The sequence below is a fragment of the Mobula hypostoma genome, chromosome 2, assembly GCF_963921235.1.
Source record: "Mobula hypostoma chromosome 2, sMobHyp1.1, whole genome shotgun sequence".
NCBI lineage: Eukaryota > Metazoa > Chordata > Chondrichthyes > Myliobatiformes > Myliobatidae > Mobula > Mobula hypostoma.
Window position 1 is genome coordinate 242,597,008 of NC_086098.1, and position 17,840 is coordinate 242,614,847.

A 17,840-nucleotide genomic window follows, 5' to 3' on the forward strand; every position below is an offset into this window, starting at 1 on the left:
CCATCGAAACCCCTCCCTCATGATCCCCTCCCTCTATAATCTTCCCTTCCCGGCTTACCAAAGGGGCAATTTACGGTAACAATTAACAAGACCATATGACACAGGAGCAGAATTAGATCATTCAGCCAACTGACATTCAGTCAAGGCTGATTTATTTTCCTTCTCAACCCCATTCTCCTGCCTTCTTCCTGTAACCTTTGACATCATCACTAATCAAAAGCTTATCAACCACCATTTTGAATACGCCCCCAATGATCTGGCCTCCACAGCCAGCTGAATTCCACAGATTCACCACCCTCTGTCTTAAGAAATCTCTCCTCATCTCTGTTGTAAAGGGGCACCCTTCTATTCTGAGGCTGCCCCTGCTATTGGAAACATCCTCTCCACATCCACTCTGCTGAGGCCTTTCAATATTCAGTAGTCTTCAATGAGATCTCCCCTCAATCTTCTAAACTCCAGTGAGCACAGGCCCAGAGCCATCAAACGCTCCTCATATATTAACCCTTTCAATTCTAGGATAATTCTTGTGAACCTCATCTGTCGGCACATCCTTTTCTAAATAAGGGGCCCAAAACTGCTCACAATACTCCAAGTGCAGTCTGACCAATGACTTATAACAGATTACATCTGGCGAATGGTATGCTGTCATTCATAGCAAGAGGATTCGAGTACAGGAGCAGGGAGGTACTACTGCAGTTGTACAGGGCCTTGGTGAGACCACACCTGGAGTATTGTGTGCAGTTTTGGTCCCCTAATCTGAGGAAAGACATTCTCGCCATAGAGGGAGTACAAAGAAGGTTCACCAGATTGATTCCTGGGATGGCAGGACTTTCATATGATGAAAGACTGGATCGACTAGGCTTGTACTCTCTGGAATTTAGAAGATTGAGGGGGGATCTGATTGAAACATATAAAATCCTAAAGGGATTGGACAGGCTAGATGCAGGAAGATTGTTCCCGATGTTGGGGAAGTCCAGAATGAGGGGTCACAGTTTGAGGATAAAGGGGAAGCCTTTTAGGACCGAGATGAGGAAAAACTTCTTCACACAGAGAGTGGTGAATCTGTGGAATTCTCTGCCACAGGAAACAGTTGAGGCCAGTTCATTGGCTATATTTAAGAGGGAGTTAGATATGGCCCTTGTGGCTAAAGGGATCAGGGGGTATGGAGAGAAGGCAGGTACAGGGTTCTGAGTTGGATGATCAGCCATGATCATACTGAATGGCAGTGCAGGCTCGAGGGGCTGAATGGCCTACTCCTGCACCTATTTTCTATGTTTCTATATTTCTACATCCTTGCTTTTATACTCTAGTCCTTTTGAAATCAATGCTAACATTGCATTTGCCTTCCTCACCACCGACTCTACCTGTAAGTTCACCTTTATGGAATCCTGCACAAGGACTCCCAAGTCCCTTTCACTTCCAATTTCTGAATTTGCTTCTTGTTTAGGAAATAGTCAGTTCCTTTATTCCTTTTTACCAAAGTGCATGCCCAAACTGCATTCCATCTCCCACATCTTTGCTCATTCTCCCAATCTGTCCAAGTCCTTCTGCAGACTCCCTGCTTCCTCAAAACATCCTGCCCCTCCACCTATCCTTGTGTCATCCACAAACCTGGCCACAAAATCATCAGTTCCATCATCCAGATCATTGACACATAATGTGAAAAGTAGCGGACCCGACACCAAGCAACCCCCAGGTCATCGGGAGATACTATTAAAAGGGAAACATGCAAACTCCACATAGACAGCACCGGAGGGCCGGGTCCAAATTTGGGTCTCTGCCATCTGAACCATTGTGGTACCTGATTATTCTTATTCGGGCTCTTTCAAATAAGATCTTATCAAACTAAATCTATCAAATAAGATCACCCTTCATTTTCCTAAACTCTAAAGGGTACTGACCCAACCTCTCCTGATAGGACAAGCCTCTCATCCCAGGAATTAGCCTGGCGAAACTCATTTGGACCATTTGCTTTTTTTACCACAGCGAAAGGCATCAAATACCCTTTCTTTGGGACCTTATTCACACGTCCCAAAACATCCCTCAGTGGCTGTGGGCGAGTCCTGAGGGAGACGGTTCACCTGCTGGAATTGGACTTGTTATTGGTTTATTATATGATACAGTGGAAAGCTGGTCTTGTTCATACAGATCAGATCGTTACACAGTGCATTGAGGTAGAACAAGGTAAATCAATAACAGAATGCGGAATAAAACGTAACAGCTACAGAGAAAGTGCAGGGCGGGTTGACGATGAGGTGCAAGATCATAGCGAGGTAGATTGTGAGGTCGAGGATTCATCTTATTGTTCAGTGGTCTGATAACAGTGGGAGTAGAAGTTGTCCCTGAGCCTGACGGTCCGTGTTTTTAAGCTCTTGTATCTTCTGCCCGATGGGAGAGGGGAGAAGAGAGGATGTCTGGGGTGGGAGGGGTCTTTGATTCTACTGGCTGCTTTACTGAGGCAGCGAGAAGCGTAAACAGAGTCCGTGGAGGGGAACTGGTTGCTGTGACGTGCTGAGGTATTTCACTCACTTATTTTCTTTAGTGATATGGTGTGGAGTTGGCCCTTCGAGTCGTGCCGCACCAAATTACCTTCATTTCCTGCGCCGTCTTTAAGAAGTTCCCGTGAGCGCATGAGTTTCCTCCAGGTGCTCTGGTTTCCTCCCACAGTCCAAAGATGCACCGGTTGGTCATTGTAAGTTGTCCTGTGATTAGGCTGGGGTTGCTAGGCGGTGGGTAGCTCAGTGGGTGTGAGGGCAGAACAAGGTAGATTGTGCGGTCCGTTGTACTAGGGAACCACTCAGCAGTCGGGTAGAAGCTGTCCTTGAGCCTGGTGGCAAGAGCATTCAGGCTTTTGTACCTTCTGCCTGATGGGAGAGGGGAGAAGAGAGGATGTCCGGGGTGGGTGGGGTGTGGTGGTTGTCTGCTTTTGACCGCTTGACAGGACAGACCATGTTCCACCAATGGGAAAGTCTGGAGCGAGGTTCTTGTGTTAGGGAGTGATGCTGAAATTGTGTATAATACTAAGCAAGAAGTATAGCTTGGGAGAACATGCAAACTCCACGCAGACAGCACTGGAGGCTGAATCGAAGCTGGGCTAGCGCTGTGAGACCCTGTTACATGGACCCTCACAACTTATCCATGCCAACTTAGTTTGCCTTCATCTGTTCCAGCCCAGCCTATCCAATTCTTCTCCATCGCGGCGATTTTCCTCACCTTGTAACATCCTCGTAAACCTGCTCTGCTCCCTCCCCAATTCCTCACTCCTCAGCCAGACTCAAACGTGTCACCCTTTCCTCTACCCACCGGTGGGCAACCAATCACAGGGCAGGTTGAAGAACCCACCCTCACCATCTCTCTTGCTCTATTGGTCAGATTTTCCACATGACCTACGACCTAGCCAGTGCAGTGGTGAGGATTGTCAACCTCATCGGGATGATGCTCTTGCTTTGTCACTGGGATGGCTGCCTCCAGTTCCTTGTTCCCATGCTCCAGGACTTCCCAGAGGATTGCTGGGTCTCCATCAACCGCATGGTGGTAAGTGCTGGGTGGGGGGGGGGCGGAAAAATCAAGCAAAAACCCACAGGCGCTGGGAATACAAAATAAAGATATTGGAGATATCCAACAAGTTGGGCAGCATCCACGGAGGAAGAGACAGGTCAAATATTTCAGGTCGAAGATGCTTTTGTCAGAACTGGGAGAGAATGAAAGCAAAATTAGAGCATAAATACAGTATATAAAATTATGAGAGGTGCGATAGGGTAAATACGTCCCCCCACCCCCAGGTGGAAATGTCAAATGTTAGAGGGTATGGGTTTAAGGTGAGAGGGGAAAAGTTTAAAGGAGATGGTCGGTGGGACTAGGTGAGAGTAAGAGTTCGGCACGGACTAGAAGGGCCGAGATGGCCTGTTTCCGTGCTGTAATTGTTACCTGGTTATATGGGTGGGGCAAGTTTGATTTTATACGGAGAGTAGTGGGTGCCTGGCGTGTGCTGTCAGGGCTGGTGGTGATGGAGACAGATACAGCAGAGAGGTTCAAGATGCATTTAAACAGGCATTTGGATATCAGAATCAGGTTTGTTATCACCGGCATGTGTTGTGAAATTTGTTAACCGAGCAGCAGCAGTTCAATGCGATACATAATATAGAATAGAGAAAAAAATAAATCAATTAAAGTATACGTATATTGAATAGATTAAAAATTGTGCAAAAACAGAAATAATATATATTTAACAGAATACTGTGATATTCTCGTGCTGCTGCAACTTATTTTCTACTACTTAGCTATTTAATACTGTTTTTTTATTACTGTCTTGTTTTTATCTACCGCTTTATTTAATTGCCTGAGAGGAAGCCAAACAGAGTTTCATTGTACCTATGTATAATGACAATAAAGATCATTCCACTCCATTCCACTCAATTCCACTCCACTCCACTCCACTCAATTCCACTCCACTCCACTCCACTCCATTCGATTCCATTCCATTCCACTCCACTCGATTGCATTCCATTCCATTCCACTCCACTCCACTCCACTCCATTCCACTCCACTCCATTCCACTCCACTCCATTCCACTCCACTCCACTCAATTCCACTCCAACCCATTCCACTCCACTCCATTCCATTCCATTCCACTCCACTCCACTCCATTCCATTCCACTCCACTCCACTCAATTCCACTCCACTCCACTCCATTCCACTCCACTCCACTCCATTCCACTCCACTCCATTCCACTCCCCTCCACTCCACTCTACTCCACTCAATTCCACTCCACTCCACTCCATTCCACTCCATGCCACTCCACTCCATTCCACTCCACTCCATTCCACTCCCCTCCACTCCACTCTACTCCACTCAATTCCATTCCACTCCATTCCACACCACTCCACCCCATTCCACTCCATTCCGCTCCACTCCATTCCACTCCACTCCACTCAATTCCATTCCACACCGTTCCACTCCATTCCACACCACTCCACTCCACTCCACTCCATTCCACTCCACTCTATCCCATCCCATCCCACCCCACCCCATCCCATCCCATCGCACCCCATCCAACTCCACTCCACTCAATTCCATTCCACACCGTTCCACTCCATTCCACACCACTCCATTCCACTCCACTCTATCCCATCCCATCCCATCCCATCCCACCCTATCCCATCCCATCCCATCCCATCCGACTCCACTCCAGTCCACTCCACCACTCCAATCCACTCCATTCCACTCCACTCAATTCCACTTCACTCCACTCCATTCAACTCCACTCCACTCGATTCCATTCCACTCCACTCCACTCGATTCCAGTCCACTCCACTCCACTCCACTCCACTCCACTCAATTCCACTCCACTCCACTCCACTCCATTCCACTCCACTCACTCCACTCCACCCCACTCAATTCCACTCCATTCAATTCAATTCAACTCCATTCCTTTCCATTCCACTCCACTGCACTCCACTCCACTCCATTCCACTCCAGTCCACTCAATTCCACTCCACTCCACTCCACTCCATTCCACTCCACTCACTCCACTCCACCCCACTCAATTCCACTCCCTTCAATTCAATTCAACTCCATTCCTTTCCATTCCACTCCACTCCACTCCACTCCACTCCATTCCACTCCACTCCACTCCATTCCACTCCACTCCACTCCACTCAATTCCACTCCACTCCACTCCACTCCAACCCATTCCACTCCACTCCACTCCATTCCATTCCACTCCACTCCACTCCACTCCATTCCATTCCACTCCACTCCACTCAATTCCACTCCACTCCACTCCACTCCACTCCACTCCACTCCACTCCATTCCACTCCACTCCATTCCACTCCACTCCATTCCACTCCACTCCATTCCACTCCCCTCCACTCCACTCCACTCCACTCAATTCCATTCCACTCCATTCCACACCACTCCACTCCATTCCACTCCATTCCGCTCCACTCCATTCCACTCCACTCCACTCAATTCCATTCCACACCGTTCCACTCCATTCCATTCCACTCCACTCCACTCCACTCCATTCCACTCCACTCTATCCAATCCCATCCCATCCCATCCCACCCTATCCCATCCCATCCGACTCCACTCCACTCCACTCAATTCCACTCCACTCCACTCAATTCCACTCCACTCCACTCCACTCCATTCCACTCCACTCCACTCCACCCCACTCAATTCCACTCCATTCAATTCAATTCAACTCCATTCCTTTCCATTCCACTCCACTCCACTCCACTCCACTCCACTCCATTCCACTCCAGTCCACTCAATTCCACTCCACTCCACTCCACTCAATTCCACTCCACTCCACTCCACTCCAACCCATTCCACTCCACTCCACTCGATTCCATTCCATTCCACTCCACTCGATTCCATTCCACTCCACTCCACTCAATTCCACTCCACTCCACTCCACTCCACTCCACTCCACTCGATTCCACTCCACTCCATTCCACTCCACTCCATTCCACTCCACTCCATTCCACTCCACTCTTTCCCATTCCATCCCACCCCACCCCACCCCACCCCATCCCATCCCACCACACCCCACCCCATCCCATCCCACCACACCCACCCCATCCCAACCCACCCCAACCCACCCAATCTCACCCCATCCCACCCCATCCCAAACCACCCCATCCCACCCCATCCCACCCCACCCCAACCCACCCCAACCCACCCCAACCCGCCCCACCCCATCCCACCCCATCTCACCCCATCTCACCACATCTCACCCCATCCCACCCCATCCCACCCTACCCCACGCCACTCCATCCCACCCCAAACCACCCCATCCCATCCCACTCCAATCCACTCCACTCCACTCTATCCCATCCCATCCAACCCCACCCCATCCCATCCCATCCCACCCCACCCCACCCCATCCCGTCCCACCCCACCCCACCCCACCCCCCACCACCCCATCCCATCCCATCCCACTCCACTCCACTCAATTCCACTCCACTCCACTCCACTCCACTCCACTCCACTCAATTCCACTCCACTCCATTCCATTCCACTCCACTCCACTCCATTCCATTCCATTCCATTCCACTCCACTCCACTCCACTCCATTCCACTCCACTCCATTCCACTCCACTCCATTCCACTCCACTCCACTCAATTCCACTCCAACCCATTCCACTCCACTCGATTCCATTCCATTCCACTCCACTCCACTTGATTCCATTCCACTCCACTCCACTCAATTCCACTCCACTCCACTCCATTCCACTCCATGCCACTCCACTCCATTCCACTCCACTCCATTCCACTCCACTCCACTCCACTCCACTCCACTCAATTCCACTCCACTCCACTCCATTCCACTCCATTCCACTCCACTCCATTCCACTCCACTCCATTCCACTCCCCTCCACTCCACTCTACTCCACTCAATTCCATTCCACTCCATTCCACTCCACTCCACTCCATTCCACTCCATTCCGCTCCACTCCATTCCACTCCACTCCACTCAATTCCATTCCACACCGTTCCACTCCATTCCACACCACTCCACTCCACTCCACTCCATTCCACTCCACTCTATCCCATCCCACCCCACCCCACCCCATCCCATCCCATCCCACCCCATCCAACTCCACTCCACTCAATTCCATTCCACACCGTTCCACTCCATTCCACACCACTCCATTCCACTCCACTCTATCCCATCCCATCCCATCCCATCCCACCCTATCCCATCCCATCCCATCCCATCCGACCCACTCCAGTCCACTCCACCACTCCAATCCACTCCATTCCACTCCACTCAATTCCACTTCACTCCACTCCATTCAACTCCACTCCACTCGATTCCATTCCACTCCACTCCACTCGATTCCAGGCCACTCCACTCCACTCCACTCCACTCCACTCCACTCCACTCAATTCCACTCCACTCCACTCCACTCCATTCCACTCCACTCACTCCACTCCACCCCACTCAATTCCACTCCATTCAATTCAATTCAACTCCATTCCTTTCCATTCCACTCCACTGCACTCCACTCCACTCCATTCCACTCCAGTCCACTCAATTCCACTCCACTCCACTCCACTCAATTCCACTCCACTCCACTCCACTCCAACCCATTCCACTCCACTCCACTCGATTCCATTCCATTCCACTCCACTCCACTCGATTCCACTCCACTCCACTCCACTCCACTCCACTCCTCGATTCCACTCCACTCCATTCCACTCCACTCCATTCCACTCCACTCCATTCCACTCCCCTCCACTCCACTCCACTCCACTCAATTCCATTCCACTCCATTCCACACCACTCCACTCCATTCCACTCCATTCCGCTCCACTCCATTCCACTCCACTCCACTCAATTCCATTCCACACCGTTCCACTCCATTCCATTCCACTCCACTCCACTCCACTCCATTCCACTCCACTCTATCCAATCCCATCCCATCCCATCCCACCCCATCCAACTCCACTCCACTCAATTCCACTCCACTCCATTCCACTCCACTCTATCCAATCCCATCCCATCCCATCCCACCCTATCCCATCCCATCCGACTCCACTCCACTCCACTCCACTCCACTCCACTCCATTCCACTCCACTCCACTCAATTCCACTCCACTCCACTCCACTCCATTCCACTCCACTCCACTCCACCCCACTCAATTCCACTCCATTCAATTCAATTCAACTCCATTCCTTTCCATTCCACTCCACTGCACTCCACTCCACTCCACTCCATTCCACTCCAGTCCACTCAATTCCACTCCACTCCACTCCACTCAATTCCACTCCACTCCACTCCACTCCAACCCATTCCACTCCACTCCACTCGATTCCATTCCATTCCACTCCACTCCACTCGATTCCATTCCACTCCACTCCACTCAATTCCACTCCACTCCACTCAATTCCACTCCACTCCACTCAATTCCACTCCACTCCACTCCACTCCACTCCACTCGATTCCACTCCACTCCATTCCACTCCCCTCCACTCCACTCCACTCCACTCAATTCCATTCCACTCCATTCCACTCCACTCCACTCCATTCCACTCCATTCCGCTCCACTCCATTCCACTCTATCCCATCCCACCCCACCCCACCCCATCCCATCCCATCCCATCCGACTCCACTCCACTCCACTCAATTCCACTCCACTCCATTCCACTCCACTCTATCCCATCCCATCCCACCCCACCCCATCCCATCCCATCCCACCCCACCCCACCACATACCAACCCACCCCACTCCACCCCATCCCACCCCAAACCACCCCATCCCATCCCATCCCATCCCAATCCAGTCCACTCCACACCACTCTATCCCATCCCATCCCACCCCACCCCATCCCATCCCACTTCACTCCACTCAATTCCACCCCACGCCACACCATCCCATCCCATCCCATCCCACTCCAATCCACTCCACTCCACTCCACTCTATCCCATCCCATCCCACCCCATCCCATCCCATCCCACTCCACCCCACCCCATCCCATCCCACTCCACTCCACTCAATTCCATTCCATTCCACTCCACTCCATTCCACTCCACTCTACTCCACTACACTCCACTACACTCCACTCAACACCATTCCACTCCACTCCACTCCACTCAATTCCACTCCACTCCACTCAATTCCACTCGACTCCACTCCACTCCACTCAATTCCACTCGACTCCACTCCACTCAATTCCACTCCACTCTACTCCATTCCATTCCATTCCATTCCACTCCACTCCACTCCATTCCACTCCACTCCACTCCACTCCACTCCATTACACTCCACTCCATTACACTCCACTCCATTCCACTCCACTCCACTCCACTCAATTCCACTCCACTCCATTCCACTCCATTCCATTCCATTCCATTCCACTCCACTCCACTCGATTCCATTCCACTCCACTCCACTCCACTCCACTCCATTCCACTCCACTCCACTCCACTCAATTCCACGCCACTCCACTCCACTCCACTCCATTCCACTCCACTCACTCCACTCCACTCCACTCAATTCCACTCCACTCCACTCCACTCCATTTCACTCCCCTCCACTCCACTCCACTCAATTCCATCCCAGTCCACTCCACTCCATTCCACTCCACTCCACTCAATTCCATTCCACTCCATTCCACACCACTCCACTCCATTCCGCTCCACTCCATTCCGATCCACTCCACTCAATTCCATTCCACACCGTTCCACTCCGTTCCACTCCATTCCATTCCACTCCACTCCATTCCACTCCACTCTTTTCCATTCCATTCCATTCCATTCCACTCCATTCCATTCCATTCCATTCCATTCCATTCCATTCCACTCCACTCCACTCCACTCCACTCCACTCCATTCCACTCCACTCCATTCCACTCCACTCCACTCAATTCCACTCCAACCCATTCCACTCCACTCGATTCCATTCCATTCCACTCCACTCCACTTGATTCCATTCCACTCCACTCCACTCAATTCCACTCCACTCCACTCCATTCCACTCCATGCCACTCCACTCCATTCCACTCCACTCCATTCCACTCCCCTCCACTCCACTCTACTCCACTCAATTCCACTCCACTCCACTCCATTCCACTCCATGCCACTCCACTCCATTCCACTCCACTCCATTCCACTCCCCTCCACTCCACTCTACTCCACTCAATTCCATTCCACTCCATTCCACACCACTCCACCCCATTCCACTCCATTCCGCTCCACTCCATTCCACTCCACTCCACTCAATTCCATTCCACACCGTTCCACTCCATTCCACACCACTCCACTCCACTCCACTCCATTCCACTCCACTCTATCCCATCCCACCCCACCCCACCCCATCCCATCCCATCCCACCCCATCCAACTCCACTCCACTCAATTCCATTCCACACCGTTCCACTCCATTCCACACCACTCCATTCCACTCCACTCTATCCCATCCCATCCCATCCCATCCCACCCTATCCCATCCCATCCCATCCCATCCGACTCCACTCCAGTCCACTCCACCACTCCAATCCACTCCATTCCACTCCACTCAATTCCACTTCACTCCACTCCATTCAACTCCACTCCACTCGATTCCATTCCACTCCACTCCACTCGATTCCAGTCCACTCCACTCCACTCCACTCCACTCCACTCCACTCCACTCAATTCCACTCCACTCCACTCCACTCCATTCCACTCCACTCACTCCACTCCACCCCACTCAATTCCACTCCATTCAATTCAATTCAACTCCATTCCTTTCCATTCCACTCCACTGCACTCCACTCCACTCCATTCCACTCCAGTCCACTCAATTCCACTCCACTCCACTCCACTCAATTCCACTCCACTCCACTCCACTCCAACCCATTCCACTCCACTCCACTCGATTCCATTCCATTCCACTCCACTCCACTCGATTCCATTCCACTCCACTCCACTCAATTCCACTCCACTCCACTCCACTCCACTCCACTCTACTCGATTCCACTCCACTCCATTCCACTCCACTCCATTCCACTCCACTCCATTCCACTCCCCTCCACTCCACTCCACTCCACTCAATTCCATTCCACTCCATTCCACACCACTCCACTCCATTCCACTCCATTCCGCTCCACTCCATTCCACTCCACTCCACTCAATTCCATTCCACACCGTTCCACTCCATTCCATTCCACTCCACTCCACTCCACTCCATTCCACTCCACTCTATCCAATCCCATCCCATCCCATCCCACCCCATCCACCTCCACTCCACTCAATTCCACTCCACTCCATTCCACTCCACTCTATCCAATCCCATCCCATCCCATCCCACCCTATCCCATCCCATCCGACTCCACTCCACTCCACTCCACTCCACTCCACTCAATTCCACTCCACTCCACTCAATTCCACTCCACTCCACTCCACTCCATTCCACTCCACTCCACTCCACCCCACTCAATTCCACTCCATTCAATTCAATTCAACTCCATTCCTTTCCATTCCACTCCACTGCACTCCACTCCACTCCACTCCATTCCACTCCAGTCCACTCAATTCCACTCCACTCCACTCCACTCAATTCCACTCCACTCCACTCCACTCCAACCCATTCCACTCCACTCCACTCGATTCCATTCCATTCCACTCCACTCCACTCGATTCCATTCCATTCCACTCCCCTCCACTCCACTCCCCTCCACTCCACTCCACTCCACTCAATTCCATTCCACTCCATTCCACACCACTCCACTCCATTCCACTCCATTCTGCTCCACTCCATTCCGCTCCACTCCATTCCACTCCACTCCACTCCATTCCACTCCACTCCACTCAATTCCATTCCACACCGTTCCACTCCATTCCACACCACTCCACTCCACTCCACTCCATTCCACTCCACTCTATCCCATCCCACCCCACCCCACCCCATCCAACTCCACTCCACTCAATTCCACTCCACTCCATTCCACTCCACTCTATCCAATCCCATCCCATCCCATCCCACCCTATCCCATCCCATCCCATCCCATCCGACTCCACTCCAGTCCACTCCACCACTCCAATCCACTCCATTCCACTCCACTCAATTCCACTTCACTCCACTCCATTCAACTCCACTCCACTCGATTCCATTCCACTCCACTCCACTCCACTCCACTCCACTCAATTCCACTCCACTCCACTCCACTCAATTCCACTCCACTCCACTCCACTCCATTCCACTCCACTCCACTCCACCCCACTCAATTCCACTCCATTCAATTCAATTCAACTCCATTCCTTTCCATTCCACTCCACTGCACTCCACTCCACTCCACTCCATTCCACTCCAGTCCACTCAATTCCACTCCACTCCACTCCACTCAATTCCACTCCACTCCACTCCACTCCAACCCATTCCACTCCACTCCACTCGATTCCATTCCATTCCACTCCACTCGATTCCATTCCACTCCACTCCACTCAATTCCACTCCACTCCACTCAATTCCACTCCACTCCACTCCACTCCACTCCACTCGATTCCACTCCACTCCATTCCACTCCCCTCCACTCCACTCCACTCCACTCAATTCCATTCCACTCCATTCCACACCACTCCACTCCATTCCACTCCATTCCGCTCCACTCCATTCCACTCCACTCCACTCAATTCCATTCCACACCGTTCCACTCCATTCCATTCCACTCCACTCCACTCCACTCCATTCCACTCCACTCTATCCCATCCCACCCCACCCCACCCCATCCCATCCCATCCCATCCGACTCCACTCCACTCCACTCAATTCCACTCCACTCCATTCCACCCCACTCTATCCCATCCCATCCCACCCCACCCCATCCCATCCCATCCAACCCCACCCCACCACATACCAACCCACCCCACTCCACCCCATCCCACCCCAAACCACCCCATCCCATCCCATCCCATCCCACTCCAGTCCACTCCACACCACTCTATCCCATCCCATCCCACCCCACCCCATCCCATCCCACTTCACTCCACTCAATTCCACCCCACGCCACACCATCCCATCCCATCCCATCCCACTCCAATCCACTCCACTCCACTCCACTCTATCCCATCCCATCCCACCCCATCCCATCCCATCCCACTCCACCCCACCCCATCCCATCCCACTCCACTCCACTCAATTCCATTCCATTCCACTCCACTCCATTCCACTCCACTCTACTCCACTACACTCCACTACACTCCACTCAACTCCATTCCACTCCACTCCACTCCACTCAATTCCACTCCACTCCACTCAATTCCACTTGACTCCACTCCACTCCACTCAATTCCACTCGACTCCACTCCACTCAATTCCACTCCACTCCACTCCATTCCATTCCATTCCATTCCATTCCACTCCACTCCACTCCATTCCACTCCACTCCACTCCACTCCACTCCACTCCATTACACTCCACTCCATTCCACTCCACTCCACTCCACTCAATTCCACTCCACTCCATTCCACTCGATTCCATTCCATTCCATTCCACTCCACTCCACTCGATTCCATTCCACTCCACTCCACTCCACTCCACTCCATTCCACTCCACTCCACTCCACTCAATTCCACGCTACTCCACTCCACTCCACTCCATTCCACTCCACTCACTCCACTCCACTCCTCTCAATTCCACTCCACTCCACTCCACTCCATTTCACTCCCCTCCACTCCACTCCACTCAATTCCATCCCAGTCCACTCCACTCCATTCCACTCCACTCCACTCCACTCCATTTCACTCCCCTCCACTCCACTCCACTCAATTCCATCCCAGTCCACTCCACTCCATTCCACTCCACTCCACTCAATTCCATTCCACTCCATTCCACACCACTCCACTCCATTCCGCTCCACTCCATTCCGATCCACTCCACTCAATTCCATTCCACACCGTTCCACTCCGTTCCACTCCATTCCATTCCACTCCACTCCATTCCACTCCACTCTTTCCCATTCCATCCCACCCCACCCCACCCCACCCCATCCCATCCCACCACACCCCACCCCATCCCATCCCACCACACCCACCCCATCCCAACCCACCCCAACCCACCCAATCTCACCCCATCCCACCCCATCCCAAACCACCCCATCCCACCCCATCCCACCCCACCCCAACCCACCCCAACCCACCCCACCCCATCCCACCCCATCTCACCCCATCTCACCACATCTCACCCCATCCCACCCCATCCCACCCTACCCCACGCCACTCCATCCCACCCCAAACCACCCCATCCCATCCCACTCCAATCCACTCCACTCCACTCTATCCCATCCCATCCAATTCCATTCCATTCCATTCCCATTCCATTCCATTCCATTCCATTCCATTCCATTCCATTCCATTCCATTCCATTCCATTCCATTCCATCCCATCCCATCCCACTCCACTCCACTCAATTCCACTCCACTCCACTCCACTCCACTCCACTCCACTCAATTCCAATCCACTCCATTCGATTCCATTCCATTCCACTCCACTCGATTGCATTCCATTCCATTCCACTCCACTCCACTCCACTCCATTCCACTCCACTCCATTCCACTCCACTCCATTCCACTCCACTCCACTCAATTCCACTCCAACCCATTCCACTCCACTCGATTCCATTCCATTCCACTCCACTCCACTTGATTCCATTCCACTCCACTCCACTCAATTCCACTCCACTCCACTCCATTCCACTCCATGCCACTCCACTCCATTCCACTCCACTCCATTCCACTCCCCTCCACTCCACTCTACTCCACTCAATTCCACTCCACTCCACTCCATTCCACTCCATGCCACTCCACTCCATTCCACTCCACTCCATTCCACTCCCCTCCACTCCACTCTACTCCACTCAATTCCATTCCACTCCATTCCACACCACTCCACCCCATTCCACTCCATTCCGCTCCACTCCATTCCACTCCACTCCACTCAATTCCATTCCACTCCGTTCCACTCCATTCCACACCACTCCACTCCACTCCACTCCATTCCACTCCACTCTATCCCATCCCACCCCACCCCACCCCATCCCATCCCATCGCACCCCATCCAACTCCACTCCACTCAATTCCATTCCACACCGTTCCACTCCATTCCACACCACCCAATTCCACTCCACTCTATCCCATCCCATCCCATCCCATCCCACCCTATCCCATCCCATCCCATCCCATCCGACTCCACTCCAGTCCACTCCACCACTCCAATCCACTCCATTCCACTCCACTCAATTCCACTTCACTCCACTCCATTCAACTCCACTCCACTCGATTCCATTCCACTCCACTCCACTCGATTCCAGTCCACTCCACTCCACTCCACTCAATTCCACTCCACTCCACTCCACTCCATTCCACTCCACTCACTCCACTCCACCCCACTCAATTCCACTCCATTCAATTCAATTCAACTCCATTCCTTTCCATTCCACTCCACTGCACTCCACTCCACTCCATTCCACTCCAGTCCACTCAATTCCACTCCACTCCACTCCACTCAATTCCACTCCACTCCACTCCACTCCAACCCATTCCACTCCACTCCACTCGATTCCATTCCATTCCACTCCACTCCACTCGATTCCATTCCACTCCACTCCACTCAATTCCACTCCACTCCACTCCACTCCACTCCACTCCACTCCACTCGATTCCACTCCACTCCATTCCACTCCACTCCATTCCACTCCACTCCATTCCACTCCCCTCCACTCCACTCCACTCCACTCAATTCCATTCCACTCCACTCCATTCCACTCCATTCCGCTCCACTCCATTCCACTCCACTCCACTCAATTCCATTCCACACCGTTCCACTCCATTCCATTCCACTCCACTCCACTCCACTCCATTCCACTCCACTCTATCCAATCCCATCCCATCCCATCCCACCCCATCCAACTCCACTCCACTCAATTCCACTCCACTCCATTCCACTCCACTCTATCCAATCCCATCCCATCCCATCCCACCCTATCCCATCCCATCCGACTCCACTCCACTCCACTCCACTCCACTCCACTCAATTCCACTCCACTCCACTCAATTCCACTCCACTCCACTCCACTCCATTCCACTCCACTCCACTCCACCCCACTCAATTCCACTCCATTCAATTCAATTCAACTCCATTCCTTTCCATTCCACTCCACTGCACTCCACTCCACTCCACTCCATTCCACTCCAGTCCACTCAATTCCACTCCACTCCACTCCACTCAATTCCACTCCACTCCACTCCACTCCAACCCATTCCACTCCACTCCACTCGATTCCATTCCATTCCACTCCACTCCACTCGATTCCATTCCACTCCACTCCACTCAATTCCACTCCACTCCACTCAATTCCACTCCACTCCACTCCACTCCACTCCACTCGATTCCACTCCACTCCATTCCACTCCCCTCCACTCCACTCCACTCCACTCAATTCCATTCCACTCCATTCCACACCACTCCACTCCATTCCACTCCATTCCGCTCCACTCCATTCCACTCCACTCCACTCAATTCCATTCCACACCGTTCCACTCCATTCCATTCCACTCCACTCCACTCCACTCCATTCCACTCCACTCTATCCCATCCCACCCCACCCCACCCCATCCCATCCCATCCCATCCGACTCCACTCCACTCCACTCAATTCCACTCCACTCCATTCCACTCCACTCTATCCCATCCCATCCCACCCCACCCCATCCCATCCCATCCCACCCCACCCCACCACATACCAACCCACCCCACTCCACCCCATCCCACCCCAAACCACCCCATCCCATCCCATCCCATCCCACTCCAGTCCACTCCACACCACTCTATCCCATCCCATCCCACCCCACCCCATCCCATCCCACTTCACTCCACTCAATTCCACCCCACGCCACACCATCCCATCCCATCCCATCCCACTCCAATCCACTCCACTCCACTCCACTCTATCCCATCCCATCCCACCCCATCCCATCCCATCCCACTCCACCCCACCCCATCCCATCCCACTCCACTCCACTCAATTCCATTCCATTCCATTCCATTCCATTCCACTCCACTCCACTCCATTCCACTCCACTCCACTCCACTCCACTCCACTCCATTACACTCCACTCCATTCCACTCCACTCCACTCCACTCAATTCCACTCCACTCCATTCCACTCGATTCCATTCCATTCCATTCCACTCCACTCCACTCGATTCCATTCCACTCCACTCCACTCCACTCCACTCCATTCCACTCCACTCCACTCCACTCAATTCCACGCCACTCCACTCCACTCCACTCCATTCCACTCCACTCACTCCACTCCACTCCACTCAATTCCACTCCACTCCACTCCATTTCAC

General features: G+C 52.4%; 1 protein-coding gene across 1 annotated transcript in view; it reads left to right on the top strand.

Moving 5' to 3' along the window:
* Nucleotides 1-17,840, top strand: part of LOC134343000 (potassium/sodium hyperpolarization-activated cyclic nucleotide-gated channel 3-like) — a 78,694-nt gene that overhangs the window by 21,167 nt on the left and 39,687 nt on the right. The window contains exon 3 of the mRNA XM_063041786.1: nt 3,373-3,534. Coding sequence (XP_062897856.1) covers nt 3,373-3,534 — 162 coding nt within the window. The remainder of the gene's footprint in view (nt 1-3,372; nt 3,535-17,840) is intronic.